Source organism: Amphiura filiformis, chromosome 1 (genome assembly GCF_039555335.1).
Source record: "Amphiura filiformis chromosome 1, Afil_fr2py, whole genome shotgun sequence".
Taxonomy (NCBI): Eukaryota; Metazoa; Echinodermata; class Ophiuroidea; order Amphilepidida; family Amphiuridae; genus Amphiura; species Amphiura filiformis.
Window position 1 is genome coordinate 11,750,419 of NC_092628.1, and position 15,365 is coordinate 11,765,783.

The 15,365-nt window shown below is 36.4% G+C and overlaps 1 protein-coding gene across 1 annotated transcript in view; it reads right to left on the minus strand.

The window, feature by feature from the left end:
* The window catches only part of LOC140153398 (uncharacterized), a 38,881-nt gene extending 24,014 nt beyond the window's left edge, over positions 1 to 14,867 (minus strand). The window contains 7 exon segments of the mRNA XM_072176180.1: positions 915 to 1,028; positions 1,694 to 1,776; positions 4,716 to 4,838; positions 5,775 to 5,894; positions 7,921 to 8,062; positions 9,784 to 9,923; positions 14,712 to 14,867. Coding sequence (XP_072032281.1) covers positions 915 to 1,028; positions 1,694 to 1,776; positions 4,716 to 4,838; positions 5,775 to 5,894; positions 7,921 to 8,062; positions 9,784 to 9,804 — 603 coding nt within the window. The 5' untranslated portion in view covers positions 9,805 to 9,923; positions 14,712 to 14,867.
* Between the last annotated feature and the right edge of the window lie 498 nt (positions 14,868 to 15,365).

Genomic DNA, 15,365 nt, shown 5'->3' on the forward strand with positions numbered 1-15,365 from the left:
ATGATTTGGCAATTATGCGATAGACCATGAAAATATGCGGTAATTGCGTTGCAGTCTCGCCTGCTGTCGCATTTCATGGAATAATCAGCCCTCATTATCGGGTGATGCTGAGACTTTGACTGATTGCACACGGTCTGTATCTCTCTCGTCTGTGGTCCCAACATACAATTCCAAAATGGCTAATGATCAAATGCTGGTAGCATTTGCACAATCGCTGCAAGCGTTCAGTCGTGGCTAGCGACGTAGCAACAAAGTTGCCGTCAAGTCAACTGATTGCGGCTTTATGCTAGGGCATGCTAGCGACTTATCAATCAGATATCAGCAATTGCTGTTTCAGATAGGCGACGGATATTACGTCACAAAAAACGCTACGCTCCTTGCCCTGTATGATATGAACATTACGCACTATATATAGGTTTACATGAAATTACATCGTTCAATAAGACATCACATTTAATTTGGTGCCATGATACTGCTACGATTATTGATATCTGGGCATGCCGATCACTCCTGGAAGACAAAAATGATTATACCCCTTTCCATCCCTTGTTTCATTTAGTCTTCATCCTTACAACACCCATGTGACTGTTCATTTATATAGGTTGCATGTGTAACTGTAAAATAATGTTTATCTTCTCATTTGATGGCAAATACCCATGCGTGTACAAACCCATCCCATCCCTCCCACACACACACCCAGGAGTAGCACTAGCCTCTAAAATGTGGGGTCCTGGAAAGGGTCCATAGATCCTTATTATACAAGAAGTTAAATATAGGGGTCCAGGTTGTGAAAATTGTGAGTCCTGATGCCCAAATTCAGGTTAGTGCCAACACACACCCTAACACACCTCCACACCCCTATACACCAAATACAAACACACCCCGACACTCCCAACATAAACATTTGATCTTACTTGACTTGGATCTAGCAGTTGTTCTATTTGTCTTTCTTTCTTAGCATGATCATCTTCCAGTCGTCTATTCCTTGCTTTAAGTCGGTCATTCTCTGATTTGACAGCATTCAGTGACTGTTGATGTGAACAAATAATAAAAGTAAAATATTCAACCAGCTACTTGAGTAAAATGGACTATATTGACATGCCATTTAATGTAAAATTGTACTTCTTTATTGAATGTTGTAGCAAAATAACATTATAATTAAACTGAAATTACCCCACAATGGTCATAAATCAAATAAAATGAGACAAATGTCTGTGATTTAATTCATATTTGATTGGTTTCATCATCATCACATTTGAGTATCATAATACATTCATATTATAGTGGGCATGCATTGATGAGATGATTAGAATAGAGTTTTATTTTAAATACTTAAAGAGGTTCCCTGAGACAAAATGCAAATATAGAGGGTATGCAATATGACGTCTCTCATGACAGATTCATCCTCATTTAAATAGAATTCTGTCCTCCATAATAAGGTACCACTGGAAAATTCGCATGATAATACAATAAAACATGTGATAGGTTGTGGAATCGATCTAGAAACATATCCCTCTGTCATCTTAAGTTATCTTAGAACTGCCCTCCAGCATGGCTGCCATTTCAATTGTAATACCGTTCCGGTTGGTTTATTGCATACACTCTATAGCCTCAAGTCTCCAAAGGTACTCGGCAATATAAAAGTTATTTACATGTTACACATCAATGTGATTTTTTTATTATCCCATTTTACCTTTTTCAGCTCCAAGATGTCATCATACATTTCCTCCTGAGGCTTATAGGCTGGGACACCTTTACTGGTGGCTCGCAGTGGACCTGGACATGAATTAGAATCAATCAATCAATGGGCTATTCCACTTGAAATCCATACACCCCCTACGGAAGATATAACATTAATCTCCCACACCGGGGGTGTAGATTTCAAATGGAGTCACCCATTCAGGTAACCCCATTCAAAATTCACACCCTCTGTGTGGGAGATTAAGGTCTTGTCTTCCACAGGGGATATGTGGATTCCAACTGGAATAGCCTAATTAAAGCCTTAATGTACGATCTTTTTAAATTTTTAGATTTTTCTTTTTTTCTTCTAAAATGATAATATGCAATCATTATGAAAGTTCCCAATACATTTGGACGCCTTGAAAAACATTGGGAATTTGCAAAGAAACAACATCATAAACTTCACCTCTATCACTCGAAACATCTCGCACTATTTGGATTAGGACAGCAAGTGCGGCCTCAGAGTTAGTCTCCTACGGCCAGTTTGGTTACGCTCCCTCCACATGTGGAGGGAGCGTAACCAAGCTAGTTTTGTACGAGACTACGGTTTGCGATCGTGGCCGACATAAAGCCATAATCTAAAAAATTATGACTTTATGTCGGACCAACAGAAAATCGTCCCGTTTTACTACAAATAGGACGAATTTGACAGTTTGCTCCTAGATTTAAGTTAGAACATGTGTAAGTATTACAAATATGCCAACAAATCGGTTTTGAAAAAAATAAAGGTAAATTCTGAAAAAAGATCGTACATTATGACTTTAATCAAACAATCAGAACTAAACAAAAAACAATTTATAACTTGTAACAAGAAAAGGCTTTTCATCCATAAACATGACAAAACTACCCAATGAAAATGTCATCACTTTTCTGGTACTGAGCTTGTGTCACTCAAAACAATAAAATTATACCCAAATTTTTACAGAGATAAGAAACTCAATAATTAAGATATATATTTGGAGAGTCAAACTGGAAATAATATTCATCAAAAAAAATGTTGAGTAACAAAATAGAATACACAGTGAGAGAACAAATGTCACACACACTATAAAGTGGAAAGTTTCGCGCTAAATTTATTTTCATGCTTTTCATGTTCCAAGCAATTATTGTGAAAATTACAACTCGTGAATATATTTCCTTTTTAGTATTCAAAGGTGGGTGACCTGATTGACAGCCTCATCCCCAACTTTACCCTATCAAAATGCAGATTTTGATATCAGGTGAAAGCTCATATTTTTCTCATTAACATATTGAAGTTAGGCGTTCCAATTCGGTATATTTCCGAAGAAGAACTGCCGAATTAGTCTCAAATGTGGTATACCACATTTTTGACTATTCAGCAGTTTTTTGATGATATCTTCGGAAATATACAGATTTGGAACTCCTAATTTCAGTATGTTAATGAGAAAAATAAGATCTTTCATTTGATATCAATTTATTACATGATCATGATGATTATCATTAATAAAAACACTGTAGACTACCAGTTTTACGCTGTATTAAATGTCAGTAATTCCATGAAGAATTAGTCGCATTACAGTGAACATTTACATGATCTTTTTGGATGAATGCTTGAAAGGGACAACAGTTTATGTTATACATAATTTTTAAAGAATGTTTCCAAATATATCAGGTCACCTTCCTTTAAGGTCAATGTACAAAAGCTCAGTAACGTAAAATTTAAAAATGAAATAGTTAAAAATCTGCAAAAAAAAAAAAATCGCTAAAAATTTCTACTTTTACAGTATTGCAACTCTATGCAATTCAACCAGTAGTGGAGGGGGTTGATGAAATATTAATTAACAAAAGGCCTGTAATTTTTTTACTGTAAATTCATGCTAAGTCACTATTAATACTATACCACACACCACTTAGTCTCTAAATTCTAAATTACAGTGTGGTGGCACTAACTATCAAGTCCAGCAGTGTATCCATAACTGCAGCATCATGCGTTGCTATGACGACCATGTGTAATTAAGCGTAAATGTTTTAATATTCATGCAGGTGGTTACAGGAAACCATAGTTCTATTGTGTTGTATGCATGCTCACCATGCATGGCTCCAAGAAAGCAACAGTATTTTGTAAACATTGATTTATGCAACAAATTAATCAAAATTATCAACCTTGAAAAATATTCACTGACTGATGATAGACAATTGAATGAATAATTATTATTATCAGCAAATTACTGCGAGACATGTACAGAGGAACTCTAGTTTGTTTCAGTTTCCTTTTCCCATTTATCTATTTTATGTGGATGAAAATTGAAATTAATAAATATCACCATGATCAAGAACCACATATTGTAGGAAAGTGCAAATATTGTGTATAATGCCTTTTCTTGTTTAATATGCATATACTGAATACCTTTATATATTTTGGATGGTATTCAAAGCGGTCCTCAAATTATGCTGTATATATTTTGCAATTTGCACTACAAAATTTTCTAATCATACATCATTTGTTTGTTTGTTTGTTTGTTTTATTTCTTCTTTTGCCTGGGTTACTCATTCAGTGGATGTTTTAAGGTATATCCTCTGTTCTTCCATGAGGCCCAGTTCTTACTTACTTTATATAAGCTATCATAAATTTGAGCATGTTAATTTTTTTGATCATCTGATGATGAACGTTATAAATGATAGAAAAATGTAACAGAACTTCCAAATATTATGGTGTGGTCAATCAGTGTACATGGTCAGTAGCAGTTTGCAATATAGACACGTACGCTAACAAAGTTTTCATCGATTTGTGTAATTGTTTGAGAATAGACGACCGTTTAAACCTTCACTTGAAAGTAAAATTAATTAAAGAGGCCTGAATCAAAGCAACTATGATCACTTAGATTTTCTTACACCTAATTAAATTCATATCAACAAAGTGAGAAAGATCACAAACATTATAAACATTCACATAAAAATAGAATTTTCAGATATTTGTCCTAGAGACAAAATGTTGATGGATATCAGTATCTTACCATCCATAGTGGATCCCCTTGAGTGTCTTTTTGGTGGCATTCCTAATACAGTCTCCTTCAAGTAATCACTACAAGTAGACCAAGCATTGGTCTTTACTGGTCCAACGTAGTTACTGCTGCGACCTAGAGAGAGAAAAAAACCCAAATATTAAAATATGACATCAGTCCTTACAGGAATAACACACTAATGATGAAAGGGAACAAATTTTTGAGACAAAGGTGTAAATCCCAGGGGGTGAATCCCCCCCAATATTTTGAAAAATAACTAGTATGTGGGTTTCTGTGGGTTTCTGACCAAATTAATCTCATATTGGCCATTTTAGCCTAATAAAAGTGTCATGTTTTAAACTCTTTGCGCACATTTGTTCCACTTTTGCACCATATTTCACCATTCTAGCTTCAATATGGCAAAAACTTTCGCCAACCTTGTACCATATGCTTATTCTGTCGCCAAAAGGTGCTGGATTCACTATATACTTTCCAACCCCATCCCCCCCCCCCCCCATTGTCAAAAAAAAAAAAAAAAAAATCTATGCCACTGGTTTGAGAGGACAGAAGCTTAGGGCCATATTTTCATAACATAAAAGATCCCCAGCGTGTTCCTGCACAGATAAAATCCTTCAGTTACCAGGTTTACTTAGCTTGTAAAAAAATCTAACAATATAAACAAATTCATTGTGAAGGTGCAAAATGTTCAGATCCTAAATTATAATATATCATGATTTGTGTACCCGGTACATCCATATCAAACGATGCACTTGTCGGCTGCTACATATGTCTCATTTCACATAGATAATAGTTTGGAATAAATACCAGTCTTATCTCAAGTGGAGGTATCTTCAAATCATCCAAAGTCACATGGTTTAGGAATACAAAGAACATTCCTTAACCATGTGACTGAGGATGATTGGATGTGAACTGCACTTGAGATGAGTCTGGTATTTATTCTAATGTGAAATGAGACTCATGTAGCAGACAAAATGTACATCATTTTGATATGGATGTACACATTTTTCTCAGGAAGATCAAACATATAGGGAATGATGTAAGTCTACATACCTGCTCCTTGACGCAGACTTTGTAACCAAAGCTCTCGAGATGATTTCTTATTACTGGGATCAGCTGATCTAGGTCTAGCCTTGGGTTTTACAGAACCACTCCTGTTCAGATATGGAGATGCTATATGGGTAAAGAATACATAAATAGACAGCGGAATAGATTAACAGAAATCAAAATCCATTCTCTTGTTACCTTTTAAAATGAAATGATTCATGCTGTATCTTTTGGTAAGTTTGTACAACAACAGCAATAATTGAATAAATGGATAAGTAAAAAAAAAAATTAAAAAATAAATAAATAAATAAAATAAAAAAAAAATAAAAATAAAATAAAATAAATAAAATAAATAAAAAATAAAAAAAAAATAAAAAAATAAAAAAAATAAATAAAAAAATAAATAAATAAATAAATAAATAAATAAAAAAATAAATAAATAAATAAAAAAATAAATAAAAAATAAATAAATAAATAAATAAATAAATAAAAAAATAAAAAAAAAAAAATAAAAAAAAATAACAAAAAAAAAAATAAATAAATAAATAAATAAATAAGGTTAAAGGTTATCAATAAAATACATAGACCTATTGTATTGATCTGCTTATTGAAAACATAAATTACTTACTTCAGCAATGTCTACATCAATAAATTCTATATTTTCTTTTGTGATTTGTACATACAACTATCCAACCAAAAATCAAATGTTGCCAGCTTGTTTATTAAGACTATAATCAGTGAGTGTAACCTACACCCAAACTTTAACAGTCATTTTCAACAAAATTATTCCACAGTTTAAAAAAGTACAAAGAACTTTCATGGTTTATTTCACGGCCTTTTTGGAATTTGCAGGAGAGCATTAAATAACTCTTCTGGAGCCTTCAAGGAGAGCTGTTTTAAAAACCATATTTACAATAGAATGTAAGGAGAGAATGGTCAACTAAAAATCACTCTCCTATACCAGATTTAAGGAGAGCAGAAGAGAGCAATTGTTCTTGCTCTCCTCAAAAGGCAATCCGTTTATTTGCCAAAATTAAAATGTACCACTTAGAGAGTGGTACTGGTACATGTATACCAATTTAATTCATAATCATTCCCAGTGGTCCAGCCAGGGACTGAACCAGGGACCTTATGCACCACAGACAAGTACTCTCACCACTATGACACCTGTAGGTAAATACATATGGTCAGTGGATACCAAGGGTAAAAATAGGAGCTTTTCTACATGTGTACCAGGACTCAGTTTGGGATACAAGTTAAGTTCTGGTTCACCTGAATTTAGTAGGGATCAGGAATAGCGTAAGTCTAAATAGGACTCACTTTTGTTTTAGTGTAAAATGATTTAATATCCATTGGCACAGTTCAATAGTCTACTTGATAATAGCTCCAAATTCTGAACTCACATTGCAGAGAAACCCCATTTTGGCAAACCATTTCCTATTTCTTGGGTATCTTATTGGTACATGTAGATTGTATGGTGATGGCTATGGTTCAGGACAAAAAGTGCAGACGGGTGTTGTGATTTTCAATCTCAATGGCCTACGCCCACAGTAGGTAACTCATGGGCCCAAAACAAGGACAGTAGCCCGCTTTTTTTCACCCTTGGTGTATACATTTCTTGTACAGAATGCAGTTGTCTCATTCAGCCCTACAACAATTACTGATGAGCTCTGGATATCAATTCACAACCAAACAGTGCAAACACTCAGCATCTTAAGCTTGTAATTATCTCCCATCAACTTAAACACCCCACTATAAGGAATGCATTTTCTATCTTAAAAGTTAAACCTGGAATAAGCATCCGTTTTAGTTCACTTGTACCATAAATCAGGTCAAAAATCTACATAAATCATACAGAATTGCGCAAAAAAAAAGCCATCTGGAACTTGAGTTGCAATGGTCATCCTTAAACTTTCCTAATGCTAGTATCCTGCTAGTTTTCACACTACCCTCTAATACACGGTGTGTTATGGCAGTCAAAAGAGTGTCAACATGATGGCCTGTGTACAGCCATAATATCACCCCAAATATTCAGTTGATGGGGCTCATCCTTGATTCACAGATGTCACATGTTCAATTCTTGGATGAACAGAGTCTTTCACTGGCTGTCATTTATACATGACTTGATTTGTGAAAACCCTGGTTCACTTACGTGGTTTGTTTGGCGGTGCTCTCCTAGCACTCCCAGGGCGCCCTTTGGCGCTCCTGGGTCTGCCGGATTGTGGTGTGTCTCGACCTCTTAGTTCGTCTTCAGATTTATCAGAAAAAGAATCTTCGGAATATATGTCTACATCCTGAAATCAAGTTAAAGGGGGAAGTTAGCAGTCATCAGAATCAAACGTTTAAAACAAAAAAACAATATCTAATTGACAATGTTACAATTTATTTAGTGTTTGTATATATTCAACCAGTTATGTAATTAAGCATGTTTATTCCTTGTGTGACCTGATTTCTTGGCAATTCATTGTGTGGTTATGTAAACTACGCAAAAAAAGTTTCTTTATGGTTAGGAAATTTACCCACAATTAAAATCTAGCAACTAATTTTGTACGTTTGCTAAATAATCGCATGAGGGGGATTGTCCTGCGCATTTTGACACATCAATCACTACCCTACGACGCTCCTGAGAAAATATATGAATGTTTAAGTACCAAGAGGTCGACAAATAAAAAATGCAAAGAAGCCTATTCAATGGTTTTAGATCGGATTCACTGATCCAAGACGGTTTCATTATTCCCGCGTTTTCAATTTGAATTTAAAGCATTTTCCTTGATGCATGTTGGATAATCCTTTGCTTATTTTGCAGATGACTGATCAAAGCCAAAGGTGAGTGGGTACTAAGACATTTACGTTTTGAGAGATGGGTTTGGAAAAGGGATTCAAAACAGGTCATGATTACAGCAGTTTGGAAGATACTGTATGTTCAATATGTTACCAAAACAGAAGGAATTGAAACACTTGAGTGGCCCATCAGAAGCCCTGATCTTAACCCCTAGGAGAATCTTTGGGATCAGCTCAAGAGACGAGTCAACAAGAAGTTATCTGCATGTTTGTTGTTTTTTGCGTTCTTTTATGCTGAAAACTTGAATAGGCCTTTTTGCAATTTTTATTTTTTGACCGTGTGTTACTTAAACATTCATATCTTTTCTCAGGAGTGTCGAGGGTAGTGCTTGAGGTGTCAAAATGCATGAGGACATTCACTCGCATGCGATTATTTAGCATATGTACAAAATTAGTCGCTAGATTTTAATAGTGGGTAAATTTCCTTACCGTAAAGAAACTTTTTTGCGTAGTGTACTTTGTACCACATGTACTGAATACTGATGCTCCAATCTGTTAACCAACTTTAATTGTCTATTTAAATAAATTAATAATAAATAAATCACAATAATGTCATGATATTCCACACACTCATTTGTACAGGTTACTCCAAAAGATGCATACATGTAGGGAGACGGTGACTCTGCTAACACTTGGCCCGCATAAGGCTCTCAAATTTGAGATGGCCATTAAACTATTAAATGTTTAAGAAACAAGCGCTCTAATTATGTTCAAATTGATGTACTGTACAACAGTACATTTTAATATGTTTGTTCATAAGTGGAACTTGGAAGCAAACTATTTCCTAGATCCTACACAAAATCTGTGATTGTATCAGCTAGTTTTCAGAAATCCACAGCGCTGTGAGACTCCATTGAGATTCTTAAAAATAACTTGCGAGAATCTTCAGATTCTCTTCCATTCACTAAGTACCGGTATGTAAACAAGAAAGGTTTGCGAGAATCTACTTTAATTCTTGCAAATGTGTTTAAGAGAACCTTTGCGCGATTGGATTCCCAGATTTGCATTGGATTTTTGACCGTTTTTCAAAAATAAGGACCCATCCAGATACCAAAATTGGCCTAGAAAAGGGATCATTGATATGTACAAAGACCAATATACTACCCAACTTTGCAGCATATCCCTGTATGGTCATTTGTACTAATACCCCCCGGCATCATGAGTACTAACTTACCTCATCTTGTACAATGGGCATTGTGCAAGATTCTACTTGCTAATGCTCAATGTAACAGGTGCATAACATCTGTTCCTCATTGTGATCAAGACTACTGGAGTACCAGTAAGTAACAAGAATTTGCCTGCAGTCTGAAGAACCTATGGAAATAAAAAAAATTAAAACAAAATCAAAGTCATGGAAATGGTGCATGGTACAATGTATTGTACTTCATCTTCATATATATTTATTTTATTTTAAATTTTAAAATGTTTGCCCTTTACTTGCCACTTTTTGCAGAATAAAGGAAGTTGGGGAGCGCAAGTCAGCTATAATTTTCCCCTCTGCGACAAGCGGTATGACGTATCAGCCAATCGTAAGCCTTGTTTATGTCCGTTTAGCTACACTGGCACTGCTCATGCGTCATGCCGATCAGCAGCAAAGCGGCTTGAAAGTATGAAACCAGCATTAGACCTGCCATTTTGCGTTCTGCTCGCTAGATATAGTGGGTGAGAAAAATTAACTTTTGTTGACGTTTATCCAACAAAATTTTTGATACCGGGTCATACTAGGATTTCAATTTTTTATTAATGTCAGCAATAATGAATTTACATGTTGTTTTGAGGAATAACATGGGAAGTGAGTTTATTTCAACCAACTGGTGGTGTAGAATCGCAAGACGAGTGAATTCGTGAATGAGGTTTTCTTGTTTCAACGATTCGATAGTAGGATACGAGATGTAGGCTAAAAACGTCTTACGCATGCGTGGTGGTGTTCTTGAATTTGCTGATCGTTTCAGACTGTCTTGGTATAGGCTACACAAATAATAAACCTAAATATTTTCCCAACATAGGGCGTAATATAGAAACAATGCCCAAAATATCTGTACATACCAAAAATCACTTGCCCCCCCCCCCTCCTTTTGACCTGCCAAAAATCGCTTGACCCCTCCCCCTTAATAGTTAGCTCTCAAATAATAACACAAGCATAAAAATGTACACAAAGAAATTTTGGCATGTTCCTTTAATTTAGGGGTTTTTATTTTTACATGTAATAGCTGCCTTCTGGGCAGGTTAGGGTAAGGGTTATAACACTGTACTTCCACAAGGCAGCTATAACATATAAGAATAAAAAACCCTAAAGTAAAAGAAACACCGAAATATTGCACGTTAGCTAGATGAGCCATGGAGCAATGTCGATTGGTCTGAACTTAGCCCGAGTAGAGCTAGGTACTCACACCTCCATCACTACGATTTCCACTGTCCTTCTCCGTACGAAGGTCTGAGACTCCTGAGAGGCCGGTCGACTGCATATCCGTCTTTTACACGCTTTTCAATACGGAATAAATGCTAACCTCTCGTGACATCATCCAAGCAGCAAAGTTCATTTCCCATTGAAAAGCGTGTAAAGACGGATATGCAGTTTACCGTTCTGTGAGCATATCTGGTCCAGGCCCCAGGGTACACATAAAATACCACTTTTTCTCATAAATACCACTTCCTATCATTCCTCACGTGAAGATGAGACTTAAACAAAACATATTTGGAGCATGTTCGTAAATTTTGAGCACATTTGTCGAGGATGTAACTAAAAGACATGAAAGACCAGACTTGTGACTGTTATCGTCGCCGTGTTTTGAATTCTTCCTACATGTATAAATAGATGCCGTCAGTGTGACGTCATCACCGCGACGTGAGGTCAAGGCCCGGGTCACGGTGCCCCGCTTTTACGTACGTAGGGCATTCATGGCCCTAGTGAGGAAGGAACAACAGGGCCGTTGTGATGTTTCGGGCTAGTCCAGACAGGGTCTAATTCTGCATAAATCCGAACGCGTTATTTCTATAGATCTGCTGCGCATTCAAATTGCATTGTATTGCATCGTAATTTCATTTGTGTCTATGCTAATTATGTTTACACAACATGAACTCACATGTTTTCAAGCAAATTTGCCGATAATAGGTGATCAAAAGCGATCGGAATGTTACAAAACAAAAGTACAGATCGCATTCAGCTTACTTCATATATGAGATGATCTTTGGAAAAATACGGCATAATTTGTCTTGGTGTTTGCGGAATGCCATGCAGTAAAATATTAATACGTTGCAGCAATTCATGATTGACAACTAACAATCGGGCGTGTCCTTCGTATCCTCCACTGTCAATTTCTTATCCACTCACTAATCCTCACAAAAGCTTTGTGTTGATTACGTAATGTGTGGAGGCAAATTGCAATAAGTACAATGCAAAAATGAGTAAGGCGGGCTCCGAGGCGGGTTTCTTCTTCATCTTACGTAACAGTAAATTGTTCTCCAAAAAAACCCGGAAGCTTGTCGTTTGGAGCTCTAGCTGAAATACAGCAAGATAATGAAAGATAGTAAATGTAAACCTGTATTTTAGCTAGTATCTCGAGCTAGGCTAGTCTGAAAGCTGCGCTGCACCGGCGCAAACCGTCATCATCCCTATATCTTCCTGTTAAAAATTGCCGTGGTAGTACGATAATCCTCACGTTTTTCAACAACTACGCATGGTGATTTTGAGCTATTTTGTTCGAGATAGGCCGTGCGACTCAGGCTATGCATACAATTTGAGATTTTGAGAGCCGCCACACTGTTTCTATTCTATGTTTTACGATTTTCGCATGATCAGTATATGGCTGGCCGTAACCGCCTGGCGATGGAGCTGCTACGCGTAGCTTACTTTTTCGCGGAGCTAAATTGACCAATCATGTTAGATCTTTTCATTACGCGGAGCCAGTTGATGCATCATCGTTCCAGAGAGAGAAAACTCTTGCCAAAATTAATGTTTACTATGTGGATTTTAAATGAATCGAATGTAAATAAACCACAAACAGTTGTACAGGATCAATACCATTGTTTGATTAGTGTATAGTCAATGTTACCTTGCATGCATGTGCCATGTGTGTGGCGTGTTTGTTTGTTTGTCTACTGTGTCAGGCCAGGATCACTGACACCCACGGTACTGATACTGTCATACTATCACGGTGATCATATTGTTGAATGTTGTTGACTTTAAAATAATCATGATGCAGTCATGTCTACAGTAGAATTCACCACGACCTTTGAAGGACTTAAACCCCATTAAAAGCTATTAAACCAAGATAACACTCAATGAAAACAGCTCAACTATGTTACATCAGATCTTCTCTGGTTAAATACACACTGCACTTGTGTCTGTTTTACCTGTGCAATGAACAATGAGCTGGTATTATAGTTTCAGTTGGGTGAATGATTATAAAGTTTAACGCATAAAGGTAACAATACTGTCTCGGCTTTTGTTTACGAAATGAGACAATAGTCTGCTTATTGTTAACCAGCGTTCTTGAAAATGAGAAGCATAATGGTTTGCAGACTTAACACGGTTTAGAAATAATTTGTTCATATTTTTTGGTGCTATCTGTCGTTTACATATCCTTCCTAAAACACAAAAGTACCAATATTTCCAAACACCTAAATTAGCTAAAAATTTAGGAAATGTTACAAAACTATATTTTATGGAATTTCAGAGAATACTTTAAATATTGACTGGTTATTTTTTACACAGTGACGTCATATAGGCAATGGCATAATACTTCTAACATACACTAGGTCACGCGTCAATGGTGAGCGCACTGAGTATTGTGTATAGGAAAACGGGCAGTACCGTAACTACAGTATGTATGGCCTACTACTAGTATATAAAGTAAATCCGAACTGGTTTGCTGAAGGTCGAATTCCGCAGGCCACGCCGCGCAAGATGTACACATCAGCTCCCGGCGATACACTGCAGATCGCAGAATTGTGTGCATGGTTTACCACCACTCTGCCTAGCTATATAGTTGTGTACAATACTGTATGAGTTTCTTGTGAGTGACTGAGTGCATGTCCATCTTAATAATAAGTCGGTTCGTACTTTTCATAAATTACTTTTTGAATCATAACTATCGTGACCGAGGATATCTTGCAACTACGTGAAGCTCGTCTGGCAAATTCTTAATGACTAAATTAAGCTTCACGTAATGAGTAAGTCGTACTTGATTGGTCAGTTTTACCTCCGAGTAATGAAAAACTCTAACATGATTGGTCAATTTGGCTCCACGGAACAAAAAGTCAGCTACGCGTAGCAGCTCCACGTTGTGGCGGTTGCGGCCTACCATATCAGTATCCCATATGATATTTCTATTGTAAGAAAATTTTATTTGTTGTCATGTAAATCACAGGTTTCGTTTAAATGTACTAACTGGAAATTAAATGTACTAATTAGTGAGGACCGGTATTTTGCTGTGGATATGTTTAACTGCAATTTGCGGGTAAAAAATTTGAAATCCTGAGTAAAAATTTTGATATTTCAACTCTTTGAGAAAATTATTTTATAAAGGAATGCTGGTAAAACCAGGTGCAATACAATGTACATTATTGACACACTATCACGCTCTTTATCTTCGTCAATAATAGAATAATCGATTTCAATCGAATTGAATGCATGAGTTTGTAGTTGACTACTGAGCGACCTAAGCGATCGATTGCTAGCCAATCAGATAGAACTCCTTTTCTTGCGTTCAGTGAAACACCACTCGCCTGTCGCTCACTACCACTCGCCCGTCGCTCACCAACGGAGTATTAAATTTATATTTATCGTATAGGACGTCGACGGTGTGCGGCGTCAGTGAAATCAATTACGCTTTAATAGTAGAGAGCACCACAGGCATGGAATATTCCAATCTATGTCATCATTGACATTGTCATGTATGTGTTTAATAATATTTACCTGTCTTACCTATTTCCATTTTTAAACATGTAAATTCCAATCAATCATCATGATCATGAATATCATCAAATTCAAGTGCATCATGATGGATGATGTGGTGCATGATGATACCACTTTCACAGACAGTTTTTAGCGTTTATTCCATCAACTAAGAACAATTAAACAGCGAGTAATGTTAAACTTACGTTTTCCCTACTTCAAAATGTATCCAGAAGACTGTGAATAGCTATGTAAATAGAGAAAACATGAAGAATATGGACACTGTTTACACATAGTTACCATTCACTCCACCGCCATTTTCAGAAATGCTCAATTAGCACATCCTCAACCACAGAAGTGCTCAAACAGCTCAAGAAAATGATTGCAATACATATGCCATACTGCGACCGTCCATACGGCGCTAAAAATATGAGTATTGGACTAAGTCAACAAAAGCTGCAGCCGGTGTCAGCCACAATTTTTATATCGGCAACCAAGAAACATTTTCCGTTGTTTGTATGTCTCGCCTCAATTAAATCAACTGATCATCTGCATTCAATTTCAAACTAATCAATCAACCAATCAACCCGTCAATCAATCAATCAATCAACCCGTCAATCAATCAATCAACCCGTCAACCAATCAATCCACCCGTCAATCAATCAATCAACCCGTCAATCCGGGCAGTCAACCAATCAACCAATCAATCAATCAATCGGCAATCAATCAACATAGGCCTATCAATCAACAACTATCAATCCATCCATGCAAGTAGGCCTAATCAATCAATCACACAATCAATCATACAAGCAAGCAAGTAATAAATCAATCAACCAGGTAAAGTAAGCAAGCAACCCCGG